At 36.0% G+C, this 14701-nt stretch overlaps 1 protein-coding gene across 3 annotated transcripts in view; it reads left to right on the forward strand.

The window, feature by feature from the left end:
* The window catches only part of DMD (dystrophin), a 2141216-nt gene that overhangs the window by 1255386 nt on the left and 871129 nt on the right, over nucleotides 1-14701 (forward strand). For all 3 annotated transcript variants that reach the window (XM_084869361.1, XM_084869360.1, XM_084869362.1), the window contains one exon: nucleotides 12346-12521. In XM_084869361.1, coding sequence (XP_084725487.1) covers nucleotides 12346-12521 — 176 coding nt within the window. The remainder of the gene's footprint in view (nucleotides 1-12345; nucleotides 12522-14701) is intronic.

Raw genomic sequence — 14701 nt, forward strand, 5'->3', positions numbered from 1 at the left:
TTCCCATCACCTCATGCCACCTTCCAGTCAATTCCTATCCCCTCTAGGTACTCATTGTTCCTATTTCTAAAACCATAGATTAGTTTTGTATGTTTTTAAATTCATATAAATGGAATTATACAGTATGTACTATTTTGATCAATATACCATTTTGGAGATTATTTATCCATATTGTGAATATATATCAATAATTCATTTATTTTTATTGATGGCCAATATTCCATTGTTTAAGTATACTACGATTTGTTTGTCTCTTCTACTGTTTATGGAATTTCAGGCTGTTTTTAGTTTGGGGACATCATGAGTAAAGGTGTTATGAATGTTTGTATAAAAATCTTTTTGTAAGAATATGTTTTCATTTATTTTAGGTAAATACAAATACAATGGCTGGGTCAAATGTTTCCAAGATAATGCAAAACAGGTTTCTAAACTGGTTGTGCCATTTAACACTCCCACCAGTGATGTTGAAAAGCTCTCTCTGCTCTATGTCCTCACCAACATTTGATCATAGAAATCCTTTTATTCTTGCCATTTAATATGGTATAAAGTGGTATCTTATGGTTTTAATCTGTATCTCTCTGTTGACTAACAATATTGACCATCTTTTCATGTAATTGCTGGTCATTCGTGAACAGAGAATATGTCACAGTGTCTTTCTTATTGGGTGAAACTAATATTACTTTGAGGTCATTGGTATAACTTGGAAGTTTGAAATAGCAGACATTTTCCTACTTTGTTTCTATTCTTATTTTATCTGAAGACTTTACTCCAAAGCAGGATTGTTGCTTGGGCAGCAGAGAGTTGCCTTTGTAAAAGCGCTGCTCCATGGCCATCCCCATAACTAATAGAAAATACTTACCATGGCAAATGTTGGGACCAGCTAGTGAAGAACTAATATGTTGATTAGAAGTTTACTAGGTATTTAAATACAAATCCAAGTTAATCGTGGACTTTACCACATATGCTATGCTCATTCACTTAGTCATATTTAGTCAACAAAGTTTTTCTGATTAACATACTGGAAAACTCAAATGTAAAGAAAACTGTTCCTGAACTAAAGATACTGATAAACTTCCAATCAAATTAAGGATGTTTAATTTTTTGTAGACTATGGAAAACATCACAAAGTAGACACAATTGACATGAAATAGGATTTTACAGAATAAATAAATTCTAGTTGAAAATGTATTCATAAGATAGGTATTATTTGGGGGTGTATCTTCATTTATCCATTTAAAATGTATTTTGAGCACTACCATGCAGCAGGCATTTTGATAGGCACCAGAGTGAGAAAGCAGTGATAATCCTGCCCTCAGGAAGTGTATAATCTAGTGTATTGAATGGACTACCTAAGTAGAAGTGAGGGCATTCATGGTGGAGAGCGAATGGGCAAAAATCTGAGGAATGGCCAAGGTATCACTGGGCGTTATTCAGCTGTGCTGCAGCATGGATGAAAAAATGGAGAGTTGTTTTATGAAACCTAGAAAGGTTTCTCTCAGGAATGTTATTAGGTTCTGAATGGTATCTAAACTATTTGGGATTCGTGAGACAGGTACTGAAGATTCAGTATGAATATTTGAACAAGAAATTCACCACCAGAGCCGGGACTGGTTTGGCTCAATGGATATAGCATCGGCTTGGGGACTGAAGGCTCCCGGGTTTGATTCCTGTCAAGGGCATGTACCTGGGTTGCAGGCATATCCCCAGTAGGGGGTGTGCAAGAGGCAGCTGATCGATGACTCTCTCTCATCGATGTTTCTAACTCTCTATCTCTCTCCCTTCCTCTCTGTACAAAAATTAATAAAATATATTTTAAAAAAAAAGAAATTCACCACCAGAACTGTCCATTAGAAGGATTAATCTTGAAAGAATCTGTAGGACGTTTTGGCATGAAAAGGACTAAGGGAAAGCAATTAGGAGGATGTATTACTAACGTAGGTGAAGAGTGGCGAACAGTCAGACTGGGGAGAAAGAAATAATAATGAAATTGTGTGGTCAAGGGGTATAACAGGATAAGTAGGACTAGGATTATGAAAAAGAAAGGCAAAAAACACAGCCTGATAAGTGGGAGAATACATGTGTCATTTAAACAAAATGGGAAGTCAACAAAAGAAATGAGCTTCAGAATGATGTTAATATTGTCTTGAAAATGTTTTCTTTGAGTTTTAAGTCAAATGGAAATGTGATGAAATGCTAGTCAATAGTTAAGAAGGAAGCTTCACTAGAGGCAAAAAAAAAAAATGTAGAAAACTTTAACAGTTAATATCTGAATCTTTTCCTCACCCAAAATTAGATTTATTTATAAGGAAGTCAAAACCACTATTGTTTTTCATCTGTTTACAAATGTATCTGATATTTTAGGGATTTATATGGATAATCCTGAAACTTTTAACTGAAGGCTTGCTTACCTCCTCTGGATGTTTTATTCTAAGGTTACACTGGTTTGCATATACTTCAATAAGATACAGATTGTTGACATTGTACAAATATGCTAAAAATGGAGAGAACCCATTCTTGTTCTTGAGTTCTTGATCTGTCTGATATGCTTGTCAACAAGAGATAAAATATTTTTAAAATCTTCTTTCCTTGTCGTATAATTCCATGAAGGAGGAGAGTATTATCATACAACAGATAATGAGTTGGAAAATAAGAAAGCTAACCTTAGAAATTAAGGCTTAAAAAAAGAGTAGCTTGTGTTTAATGCCTCTGTAACTCGGCAAGAGGGACATAGAAGGCTTAATGAGACCCAACATGTGCTTAGAGGTGGATTTTTAGTTGATGTCTTGGGAGGTTCTGTAATCTAAGCTAAATGCTTAAAATCAATTAGTATATGTTAGACACAGAAATCTGTTTTTATCTCTCTATCTTATTTCTAGGACTTTCCATTCTCAAGAGCCTGAGAAACTAAAGCTTACCTTGATAACTTGTTATTTGTGTTAAGAGATAAGACTTTTGTAAAATGCAATTGTTTTTTAATGTCTCTTTTCCATACTAGGGTGTTGTATGTACTAGTCTTTCAGATTTTTTACTTTTGAAACTTTCTCAAATGGGAAATAATTCAAGAATAATGTAATATTTTGACTATATATATATATATATATATATATATATATATATATATATAATTATTGACTTTTTACAGAGAGAAAGGAAGAGGGATAGAGAGTTAGAAACATAGATGAGAGAGAAACATCAACCAGCTGCCTCCTGCACACTCCCCACTGGGGATGTGCCTGCAACCAAGGTACATGACCTTGACCCGAATCGAACCTGGGACCTTTCAGTCCGCCGGCCGATGCTCTTTCCATTGAGCCAAACTGGTTAAAGCTAGTTTTTTTGGTTTGTTGTTTGTTTGTTTTTTAATATTCACCCAAGTATATGTTGAGAGAGACAAGAGAGAGAGATACAGGTAAACATCAATGTTAGATTGCTTGCCTACCCACATGCGCCCTGACTTGGGATCTAACCTGAATCCTGGGTATGTGCCCTAACTCAGAATTGAACCTACCACCGTTCAGTGCATGAGATAATGCTCCAACCAACTGAGCCACACCTGCCAGGGCCTGGGGATGGTTTTTATTTATTTTTAATCAATCAAGTGTTTTAGAAAGAAATGAAACTGGGACATTCCAGACTGCCATCGAAATGTCACACTGCATCTCCATTTGTGTGTTAGCAAATCCCAGAGAACTGAGCCTTCCTATTCTTTGCAGCTCAGGCCAGTCACAACTGTGTTCTCCCTCTTCTTTTTCCTAACCAACCCTAGACTTCCAAAATCAGGAGCGGGCTGGAAAATTGCCTTGCAAGTGACTAATATGCCACACACGTATCCCATAGTTTATTTTTCATTATGGTCATCAAGCAGACTCTTCAAGGCAATGAACCTCTTGCAGCCCTGCATTCTGATGTCGGCTATGCTAATGTAGAAATAAACCAATGGGGAGAGGGGTAATGGCCCTCCAAGGCAGCTCACCCCATGCTTGAGGGCAAGGAGTTCTGCAAATACATGAACATGCTGAACAAGAGAACAAATAAGTAAATAAGAAAGAAAGGAGGAGGGGGAGAGAGAGAGAAGGATGAGGGAGAGAAAAATAGAAAGCAAAAGATGCAAGAAACTCAGTGGGACCATGATGAGCTAGCAGAGCCAGTCACATCTCCCAGATTTATTATACCCAAGAGCAATTCTGGCCCACTGGGAACATCACCAGAACATGGTGCATATTAACAAAATCAGTCAAGTCAGAGAAGACCACCTTGCTCTTTACAGTGTTTTTTATGTCCATTGATTTGTTTTAGCAGTGGGTAGGCAGAAGTTAGGATGGATAGAGACAAACAGCTTTATTAGAACAGTACTTTTTTTCCCCCTAGATGTTGTGGGGAATCAAAATACCTCTCAACTTTCTCATATTACCTGCATCATGAGATTGATTGATCTTCTTGATAGCAAATGAAAATAAAATGTAGAGAACTAGAGATACAGCAAGAATCAATGATGATGACATTAATTTTCTCTCTTATGTAGCCATTGTCATGTGAATATTCATGAAGTCTCAAAATATAGTTAGATTATAAATTCTACCTTTGAAGTTATCTACAATGTTTTCCATGAAAATGGAGAATACAACCACATTCAGAGCCAAACCCAGCTCATAAATCTGAGGCTTAGCTCTGCCAAGGAGGACCTGTTATAGTTCAATAGCATCTCCAACTTCCCAGGTGATAGCCTTTCCTTCACTCACATCCCAGTAAATGGCTAAGTCCTATCTATTTGTCTCCAAAACATCACTTGGTTTCATCTAGTTCCCCTGTTTCTACCATTCCCTCCTCAAGCTATACCACCATCTTTCTTCATCTTAATTACATTGACCTCTCCTATTTGATCTCTCTACTTCTACTGCATGTTTCTCCAATCCATTTCTTCTATAACCAACGATGACCAACACCTCACACAGTGCCTGACTGATAGGAGGCACTCAATCAATAGTTGTTTAGTCACTGAACGAGTCACTGATTGAAAAGATTTGATAAGCCTAGCAGGTACCAATATGGAACCTGCTCTTCAGAGCCAATGAGATTAAACCTTTTAATCAAACATTTCCAGGCCTTAATAAATCTCATGTACACATCATTTTGCTTTTTAAAAACAATATTGTTGCTTTTTCCAGGCACTCGCCACATCTTTTCTATCCAGCAAATGGCTTTTGAATACATATGCCTGTGGCTCCAAATTGATATAACACCTCTAGAAAGAAGAATAAGGAATTTGAAAATGATCTGTATCTATTTTCAAATTTTCCATTTTAAGAGCCAGTGTTTTTTGCTTATGTGCAATATGTTATATTATGACATATCTTACATGTTTTCAAAACCATCTAAGTAATTATATAAAAGGAGTTTTATGCCTAAAGTTATGTGTTATATTACCAGGAGCACTTTATAAGAAAGCAAGCATGGTCACAGACAAGAGCCTTTTTTGATCAGAGAAAAGTAAATTTGCTTCCTTAACAAATGTAAGTAAATAGAGAGAAAAACAGCTCTTAAGTGTTCCCAGTTTGTTATCCTAAGTTCTAATAAATATTTAGAATCCAAGAAGGATTGAGGAAATCTGTGAACCTATAGAGGCCTAGCATTGATTTTAACAAAGTAAAACCCATTAACTTGGCAAAGTTTTATACTTTATAATGACAGTTTTCTTTAAAGTAAGGACCACTAACCAAATGCCTTCAGAAAATGGTTGAATATATGCATTCCCCACCAAAATGCATGCAAATTATTTAAGTTCTAATGCCAAAACATGTCAAAAGATAGAATTAACTTGTAGCCTTCAATTTCAGATTCCTACGGTCAGAGACTTAACATATATACTTTTTCCCCTTGGGTACTCTGCTTGAAATTGAGCAATGAATGTTTTTGGATTCTCTTGTAATGTGTTTGTTTGGTTGCTTTTACATGTGGCATTATTTCTTGGGAAAGAAAAACAAGCCTGAGATAACATTATAAAGCACATTATGATGAATTCATTTGGTATCAGGATAACAGCAGTGATAATAATGAATCACTGTGGATGAGATAAACCCATCCAAAGGAAATTTCATTGCATTTTGATGTTGGGTAAATGTCTCATTTAAAAAATATGCTATTGTACATAATTTTCCTTCATTCATTGGTAGGAAGTTTACTTTAGAAAAGGAACTATTTCTCATTTTAAGAAGAATTATCATTATACTATATAATAAAGAGATGATATGCAAATTGACCATCACTCCAACACACAAGATGGCTGCCCCTATGTGGTCAAAGTTGGCCAGTCCCATGTGGACACAAGATGGACCCCACAAGATGGTTGGCAGGGGAGGGCAGTTGGGAAGGACCAGGCCTGAAAGGGAGGACACTAGGGGGCAATCAGGCCTGCAGTGGAGTGCACTTAGGGGTGACCAGACTGGCTGAAGAGGGCAGTTGAAGGCAACCAAGCCTACAGGGGAGGGCAGTTCTGGGGAACCAGGCCTGCAGGGGTGGGCATTTGGGGGGGCAGGCCTGCAGGGAAGGGTAGTTAGAGGTGACCAGGCCAGCAGGGAGGGCAGTTAAGGGCAATTGGACTGACAGGGGAGCAGTTAGGCATCCATCAGGATGGCAGGGGAATGGTTAGGGGGTGATCAGGCTGGCAGGCAGGTGAGTGGTTGGGAGCTAGCAGTCCTGGATTGTGAGAGGGATCACAGATTGGAGAGGGTTCAGGCTGGGCTGAGGGACACCCCCCCCCTATACACGAATTTCATGCACTGGGCCTCTAGTTATTTTATAAATACCTATACAAAAAAGGGATGCTCAGTTCTCCCTGGGCTCTTATGTCTAGTAGAAGAGAAAATATTTAAGTTGAGCACTATAGATGAATAATGAGTTTGACTTGCAAAACTAAGCTAGTCAAGAAGTAGAAAGCCATTCAGTTTTACTAGAGTTGAAGTTTGAAATTGGGGGGTAGCAGAAGAGCAGGCTGCAAAGACCAGGAGAGTAAAGGCTCTTTAGACCTTCTCTGGTAGACTAATGTGAGGATTTCATCATGTAGTTAATGGGTAGGCATTATTCTTAATCTCATCCTGGACTTTTGATCATGGCCATTCCTCCTAACAACTTTCATTCTTTACTCAAAACTCACCATTTATCTAAGCCATTTTTTGCACTTTAAAAAAAATCCTTCCTATTTTTAAAATTTATTTTTATCGATTTCGGAGAGAAGGAGACAGGGAGAGATATATAAACATCAATAATGACAGAGAATCATCGATAGTCTACATCCTGCATACTCCCTATTGGAGATGGAGAGAGCAACCTAGGCAAGTGCCCTGACTGGAAATGGAATTGTGACCTCCTGCTTCCTGGGTCAACATTCAATAACTGAGCCATGCTGGCTGGGCAATCCTTTCTATTTTTAATACACTATTTTCCCACTCTTCCCTCTCTTACTTTTTTTTTAACTCCTAGATTTCCCAAATTTAAGCTGTCAATGGGATTCGTGTTATTACATTATTACATACAAGAGGCCCAGTGCACAGATTCATGCACCCTCTAGCAATCTGGGACCCCTTGGAGGGATATAATAGTGAACAAAGTGGCAGGTGGCCAGGGAGGAGCTTGAGTCCAGGTTGTGCACCACACTGACCCCGCTTATCCAGCCCCCAGTGTGCCTGCTGTCACCTGTAGCACTGCCATGGAGGCAGGAAAGGCTCGTGCCACCATCTGGTACCCATTGGTCAGGTAAGCAGTGCTCTGCTGTGGGAGTGCACTGACAACCAGGGGAAAGCTCCTGCATGGAGCATCTGCCACCTGGTGGTTGTTGTTCATCATAGTGACTAGTCTAAAAGTCACTTAGGGTTTTATATACTAGTATATTTTTACTTGCCCAGTGAGTAAGAGTCAATCATTAATGTGTTTCAAAATAAATATTGACAAAATTGTAATGAAATCACTACATTGTATTCTTGACACATCTACTTGTTCAATGAAGGGTTGTTTTCCTCTCTTATATTTCCCTCAGTTTTGATCTTTTCCCCCAATCACTTTTTCTCTCTTCTATTTTCCTAGTTTGCCTAGCTTAGGGGATATTTTGCCAAGTCTTCTTTGCCTACATAGCTTATCCAGTTTGTCACTGTACAGTGTCCCATAACTCCTTCTTAGCTTATTCTTCTTCTTCATTTGTCACATTTCATTTTCCATTTATTGTGTTTTCATGTAGTTTTAAAAGTTTATAAAATATACTTCTTATATTTCTACAATGTTTTCATATAAAATGTACTGGGTTCTTTTTCTTGCATTACTCCCTATATAAAATTCTTCCTTGCCTGTAATCTTTTCCTTCCCTCAATTTGACCAGACTTAAAAGACATAAATATGTTATTTTCTATCATTTATGAACATTTTACAATTTAAAAAGCATACAAGAAGTTGAGAATAATGATGTAACTCTAAAACATTCCCTACTTGATCACTAGCCTTCATATATCTCTTGTCTACCCTTTATTTAAGACTGTGTTCATTTTGTGCACCCTTGTCCCCTGAACCCCAGAAATTCTGATTTAGTCTTCTTATGATAGGATTCCAGGCTTTTATATTTTGAAAAAGCTCCCATGGGAGTCTAGAGTCTGATATGCAGTGCTTATTAAAAATGATGCTTTATATTTGAATCAAAACACAATAAGCTTTCTAACCATGATGAATAATTCAATAGATTTAATTATGATTTTCTCTCTGTCCAAAACTAAGACTAGATGTTAATTGCCAGAGCAATAGATAAGGATGTCTATGACAACAGAACATTAATATATCAAAGTTTTTACAGGTGATTATTAATTTGGTTCTTAAAATATTTGAAAGCTATAGAATTAAAATTAATTCATTTTTCACTAAGTGAATAAAGTTGATAGAGGTTTTACATTTAATTTTGTGAATCAAATTGTATCTTCTTCCAGGCTCAGAGGCTAACTGTAAAAGACCATGAACAAATTTTTACTTCCTGTTTTGATCCATTATTTTGCTATCTTACATTTTATTGCTGAAAACACTCCTTAAGTAGATCACATACTGTAAATACTGCTCCTGATTGCAAAACCTTCTCACACAAATACAATAGACTAATGAGCTTTTTTTCTCACAAACTTAAAAATCTGATTACCCTGATTTAGGACTCTATATAAATGAGACTGAGATATAACAATTTTAAATTATTGCTTTATTATTAGCTATTCAGTTCTCTATTATCTGGGAAATAGAAATAACAAAGCTTTTGTTGATTCTATAAGTAAAGGAACAAAATAAAAAATACAAAGGAGCCAGCTGGTGTAGCTTCATGGTTAAGCATAATCCTATGAACAGTAAGGTCACAGATAGGTCACAGTTGGGTCTATTCCAAGTCAGGACATATGTCTGGGTTGTGTCTTGATCCCTGGTGGAGGGTGTGCAAGAGGCAGCCTATCAAAGATTATTTCTCATCATTGAGGTTTCTAATTCTTTATCCCTCTCCTTTCCTCTCAGAAATCAATAAACATATATTTTAAAAACATTTACAAAGAAAAATGTCTTAGATAAAAATTCCCAAGCAGCTTTAGTTTATAGCATCATAAGCCAGCAATAGGAATTCTTTGATTACTTAACAAAGATTGGAAGGCATTTACTCTATCATATTACTGCTCAATCTATTGTTCCCAGAGCTGCAATGTGGGCATCCCCTGAAGCTTGTTAGAAACAGAGAATTGGGGCCCTCCACCGATCTACTGAATCGGAATTCGCAGTTTAAAAAGATCTCTAGAAGATTCTTGTACATGTTCAAGTTTGAGATGCACTTCTATAGCATATCTAATAGGTGCTCCATTCATTTTTAATAAGTATAATTGTGGATGATGGATACCATTGGGGGTAGAAATTAGAGTCACAATATTCCCCCCCTATGTTTTAGGCAAAGATTTCCCCATTTCAGTAGTCATTCATGATTGCATGATTCAGCTAGTTTCCAAACCCTGGTAATTTTTGCTTTAACAGTTCATGGTACCTCTAGCCTTTCCTTCCTGGTTTACTGTCAAAACTACCTCCTGGCCCAGCTGTATTGCCTATGTCCATGTATAGCCTAAATCCTGCCCCAGAAACACAGATCTTGCTCTCATGCTGCTGTACTTAAAATTTAAGTCATTTCTGGTGCCTTCCAATGAATTCTAAACTCTTTAATAAAAAGCAAAATCCTCTCTGGCCAGTCCCAGTATACACCCAGCACCACATCTATCCTTAAACTACCACCATCATATATTGATATAGAGCCAAGATGTATTTTCCTGGTCAGATCATGGAAATTGCATAACAGAGGCCTTGCCTTCAGCCATTTCTTCACCCCACTGACCTTCCAGGTGCCTAAGTCCTACTTAGTCTTTAAATTCCAAATTTCTTCCAAAGGTCTCTCCTCCTCCTCCTTCCACTAAGGTCACCCCCCTTCTGTCCAACATTGGACAACTTGCTAGCTAATATAACACATTAAGCTCTGCAATTGATTAGACAATGCCAAAAAAATCTTAGAAAATTGTACTTATTTCTTTGAATCTCTAGGATGCCCAGTGATAAGTATTAATACTAACTATACTCCAGTGATAATGAGACTGAACTCCATCCCTCCCTTCTCCTCTTCTTCTCCCTTTCTTTATAGATTCCTGCATTCATTCAACATATATTTATTGAAAACTATTATGTACCATGTATTGTACTAAGCATTAGGGATACAATCTTGAATAGGATACAATCTTTGACTTCAAGGAATTTATGGTGTAATAGTAACATAGACACAATTTGTTATAAAGGGGTGAATACCTATTAATAAAATTGAAGTCATGTGCAGCAATAGTCTGATAAGGTGGTAAAGAGTGAGATGTAAGCAATGGAGCAAAATCAACTGGTTGCAAGGAAATACCACATTTACTATAATATATCTCACGTACATTTTAGAGTATGATCAGGAAAGCTTATGAATAGTTCAATAACTATCAATATGTATAGTTTTATATTCTTTGTGAGATATTGTGTCCCTGGAATAATTGCTTTGTTATAACTTGTTACTGATTTTTCCCATATTTTAACTGCTAAAATTGTACTACCCAAAATTCTAGCATTTGAAATATTACACATTAGTAGAAAAAAAAAAAAACGAAACAAAAAAAACCCAAGAACTTTATGTGGAATTAGAGTCCAAGGGAGAATTGACCCAGTCTCAGAAGATAGGCATTCATTCATCTATTTGGCAAGTGTATTCTCAGATGTACTATGTATTTGGTATTGTCTCAAGGGACAAGGGAATATAAGAGTATTAGAAATATATCTATCAGAAAAGTGTTCTGCATACTGACTTTATACCATTAGCACATAAGGATTTGCAAGTACTTTAGATTTGGTTATCTCAAGTTCTCATATTATTTTGTTTTCCAAACTTCACATTAAATAATTGGTTATTTTAATTGCCTTACCAATTCTAAATTAATTTTTAAAAAACGCAGAATATCATTTTAATGCTAAAAACATTTTTAGGTACAGTTGGTTGTAATTGTCACTTTTTTGTTAATAGCCCCTTTTTTAATGGAACTATTTTTCTGACATATTTTAAAATTTCATTCAGTATAAAAAGTAGAAGATATTTAAGGTTGACACCATCAATGACTCATTAAAAATGTGCTGGTGGCTATAGATTATTTTTAAATTTAATGCTATACCTTAGGGTTTTATTGATAGGCTGCCCTTGAAAGCAATTATTTCTCTGTTTCATAATGCAAAATATATTGATAGGAACAGAACTTGAAATAATTTTCCTTCTAATACAGTAATGATTTCAGTTTAAGTATTTCTACAGACTTTTTTTTTATCTCTTAATACTGTGACTAAAGCATGTAGGTTCTTTTTCACCTCTTATATTGACTGTCACTAACAAATCCAAATACTTTTTTCACGTTAAATTTTACAACACTTCATAGACTATTAAACATGGAGCATCCTTCTGGGGACAAGAAATCGAATTTGCTCTTGAGAAGGTTTTCAACTAATTGATTTGTGGGACAATATAGCATCCTCTAGCTGACAAGCTTTACAAATATAAAAACTGGAGTTGAACTGAGAGAGCGCTTTTTTTTTACTAACCCATAAAAGGTGTCTTTTTGCCTTGTTTCCTTAGGATATAGCCGTGTCAGTTTCATAGAAAAATTTTCACATGGAGCTTTTTTATTTCTTCCTCTCCCAGCAGAACCACATGTGGTAGCACATTGTTTAATCTCTTCTCAAATAAAAGGACATGGGGCTTCATCTTTGTTTTGCCTCTTTGGTATCTTACAGGAACTCCAGGATGGCATCGGGCAGCGGCAAATTGCTGTCAGAGTATTGAATTCAATTGGGGAAGAGATAATTCAACAGTCCTCAAAAACAGATGCTGGTATTCTACAAGAAAAATTGGGCAGCCTGAATCTGCGGTGGCAGGAGGTCTGCAAACAGCTGGCAGAAAGAAGAAAGAGGTAAGGTGACAGATAAAATAAGAATTTTAAAATTTAGCAGAGCTATTTAAGCTGTCCTTTAAAAGAAAGATTTCCTGTAAGATTGTAACCAGGGTGAAAAGCACTAACAATAAGGAGTCTATCAACAGTTAATCAATAGCAACAATACATTTTTCTTTCTTTTTCTTATGTATTGAAATGTTTAGTGGTGGCTAGTTAAGTAGGAAGTGCTTTTCTGCTACTTTAAAGTTTCATGTTTGTTTTAAAAATCCCATGATAGTATAAATCTGAATTTATTCAGTATATTCAAACTTTAACAAGCTGAGGACTAATGCTTTTTAAAGGAAATGATAAAGTACTGTTTTGTAGCAAAGTTGCTCTTTGGCTAGATTTTTTAACAGCTACAAATGTGACTGGGTTGCTCAAAAACATGATAGTAATATTTACCTTTTCATTTCACTGCATTTGGTAGTACATTCTTGAAGAGGGACACGGGCCCCAAATTTTCAAATCTGAAGGGGAAAACACAATCTCCAAAAGGTTATTGTTGAATTCATTCATCATTTAACTTTCCCTTGGAATGCAATAGAAGCACAGAAAGTCAAATGCATGCTGCTGCAGTTGGAAGGCATAGATATTTTTATAAATGGGATTTTGTATTATGCTTCCAGTCGTTGGTATTCATGTTTCCTATTTCTTGAGGGCTGAGTTGGCCTTTATTTACCAAGTGAGACTATTGTTGTGAACAATACAAACCAGGTTCTATTGGCAGGTTCTTTCTTCCTACCTATTATTTACATAATAGTTGAAGTTTTAAAATGTATTTACTTATGAAATTGATTGGGGTGACATCAGTCAATATGAACATGTAGATTTTAGATGTGAGTTTCTATGTTACAAGGGGTGTATATCGCACCATATGCCCACCACCCAAATGGATTCTTAATAGTCAGAAAGCTAAAACAACTCATTGATAAACATTTTTGGTGAGGATTTATTAGAAAAGTTTTGGAATTGTGCCCATTATCTGCCCACCTGCTCTTGCCGCCTTTGTTCATGCTGCATAATTCAGAAAGTAGATAGAATTCATATTTCTGTACCAAAAGGATAAATAAGTTGACCTACACACACACACACACACACACACACACACACACACACACACATGCAAACAAATGTTGCTAAAGTTAAAAAATAATAACATCATCTAAAAACCATTTTATTTTAAATATTGGTTTAGAAAATATTATCATTTATATATTGATTACATAAAGACTGAATTTTTGTAGTTAAACTGCTTCCTTGAGAAAGTTATTACCTATTTCCTAAGTTGAAATCCTTCTAGTAAACACACAAATATCCCATTATTTAAATAACTGATATATTTACACTATGAACAAGTTTAAACTTGTATAATGTCAGTTTTGAACTAGACTCAATCTAGTTTGAAATAAAATGTTAAGAAATGAAAAGAACAACATAAACTGATGAACAAAAACAGACCCTTAGGGAAGCATCGATAAGACTGTCAAACCTCAGAGGGGAGGTAGGGAAAGGTGGGGGAAAGTGGGAGAAATCAACCAAAAGACTTGTATGCATGCATATAAGCCTAACCAGTGGTCATGGACAACAGGGGGGTGGGGGTTTACGTGGGGAGGGGTTGGGGATAGGAATGGGGGAATGAGGACTAATATGTGATACCTTAATCAATAAATAAATTTAAAAACGAACAATTGAATAACATGCTAAAAAATAAATATCTTGAATTCATAAAGTGGATTAAATTGATTGGAGGTTTATTTACTTTTAATAAAGTATTGTTTTATATATATATATATATATATATATATATATATATATATATATATAATTGAATTGATTGGGATGACACTGGTTAACAAATTTATATAGGTTTCATGTGCATAACTCTATAATACATCATATGTACACTGTATTGTGTGTTCAGTATCCCAAGTCAAGTCTCTGCCCATCACCATTTATCCTCCCTATACCCTCCTCCACCCTATTGCCCCTGGCAATCACTATCCTCTTGTCCATATCCATGAGTTTCTTTTTATTTTTCTTTCTTTTTTGTTCAATCCCTCCATACACCCCTATCCAGAATTCTCTATAGCTGTCAGCCTGCTCTCTATGAGTCTGTTTCTCACTTCTTAAATATTTATAGTATTTGGATAAAGTAT

The sequence above is a fragment of the Pipistrellus hanaki genome (genome assembly GCF_964339955.1).
Source record: "Pipistrellus hanaki genome assembly, chromosome: X".
NCBI lineage: Eukaryota > Metazoa > Chordata > Mammalia > Chiroptera > Vespertilionidae > Pipistrellus > Pipistrellus hanaki.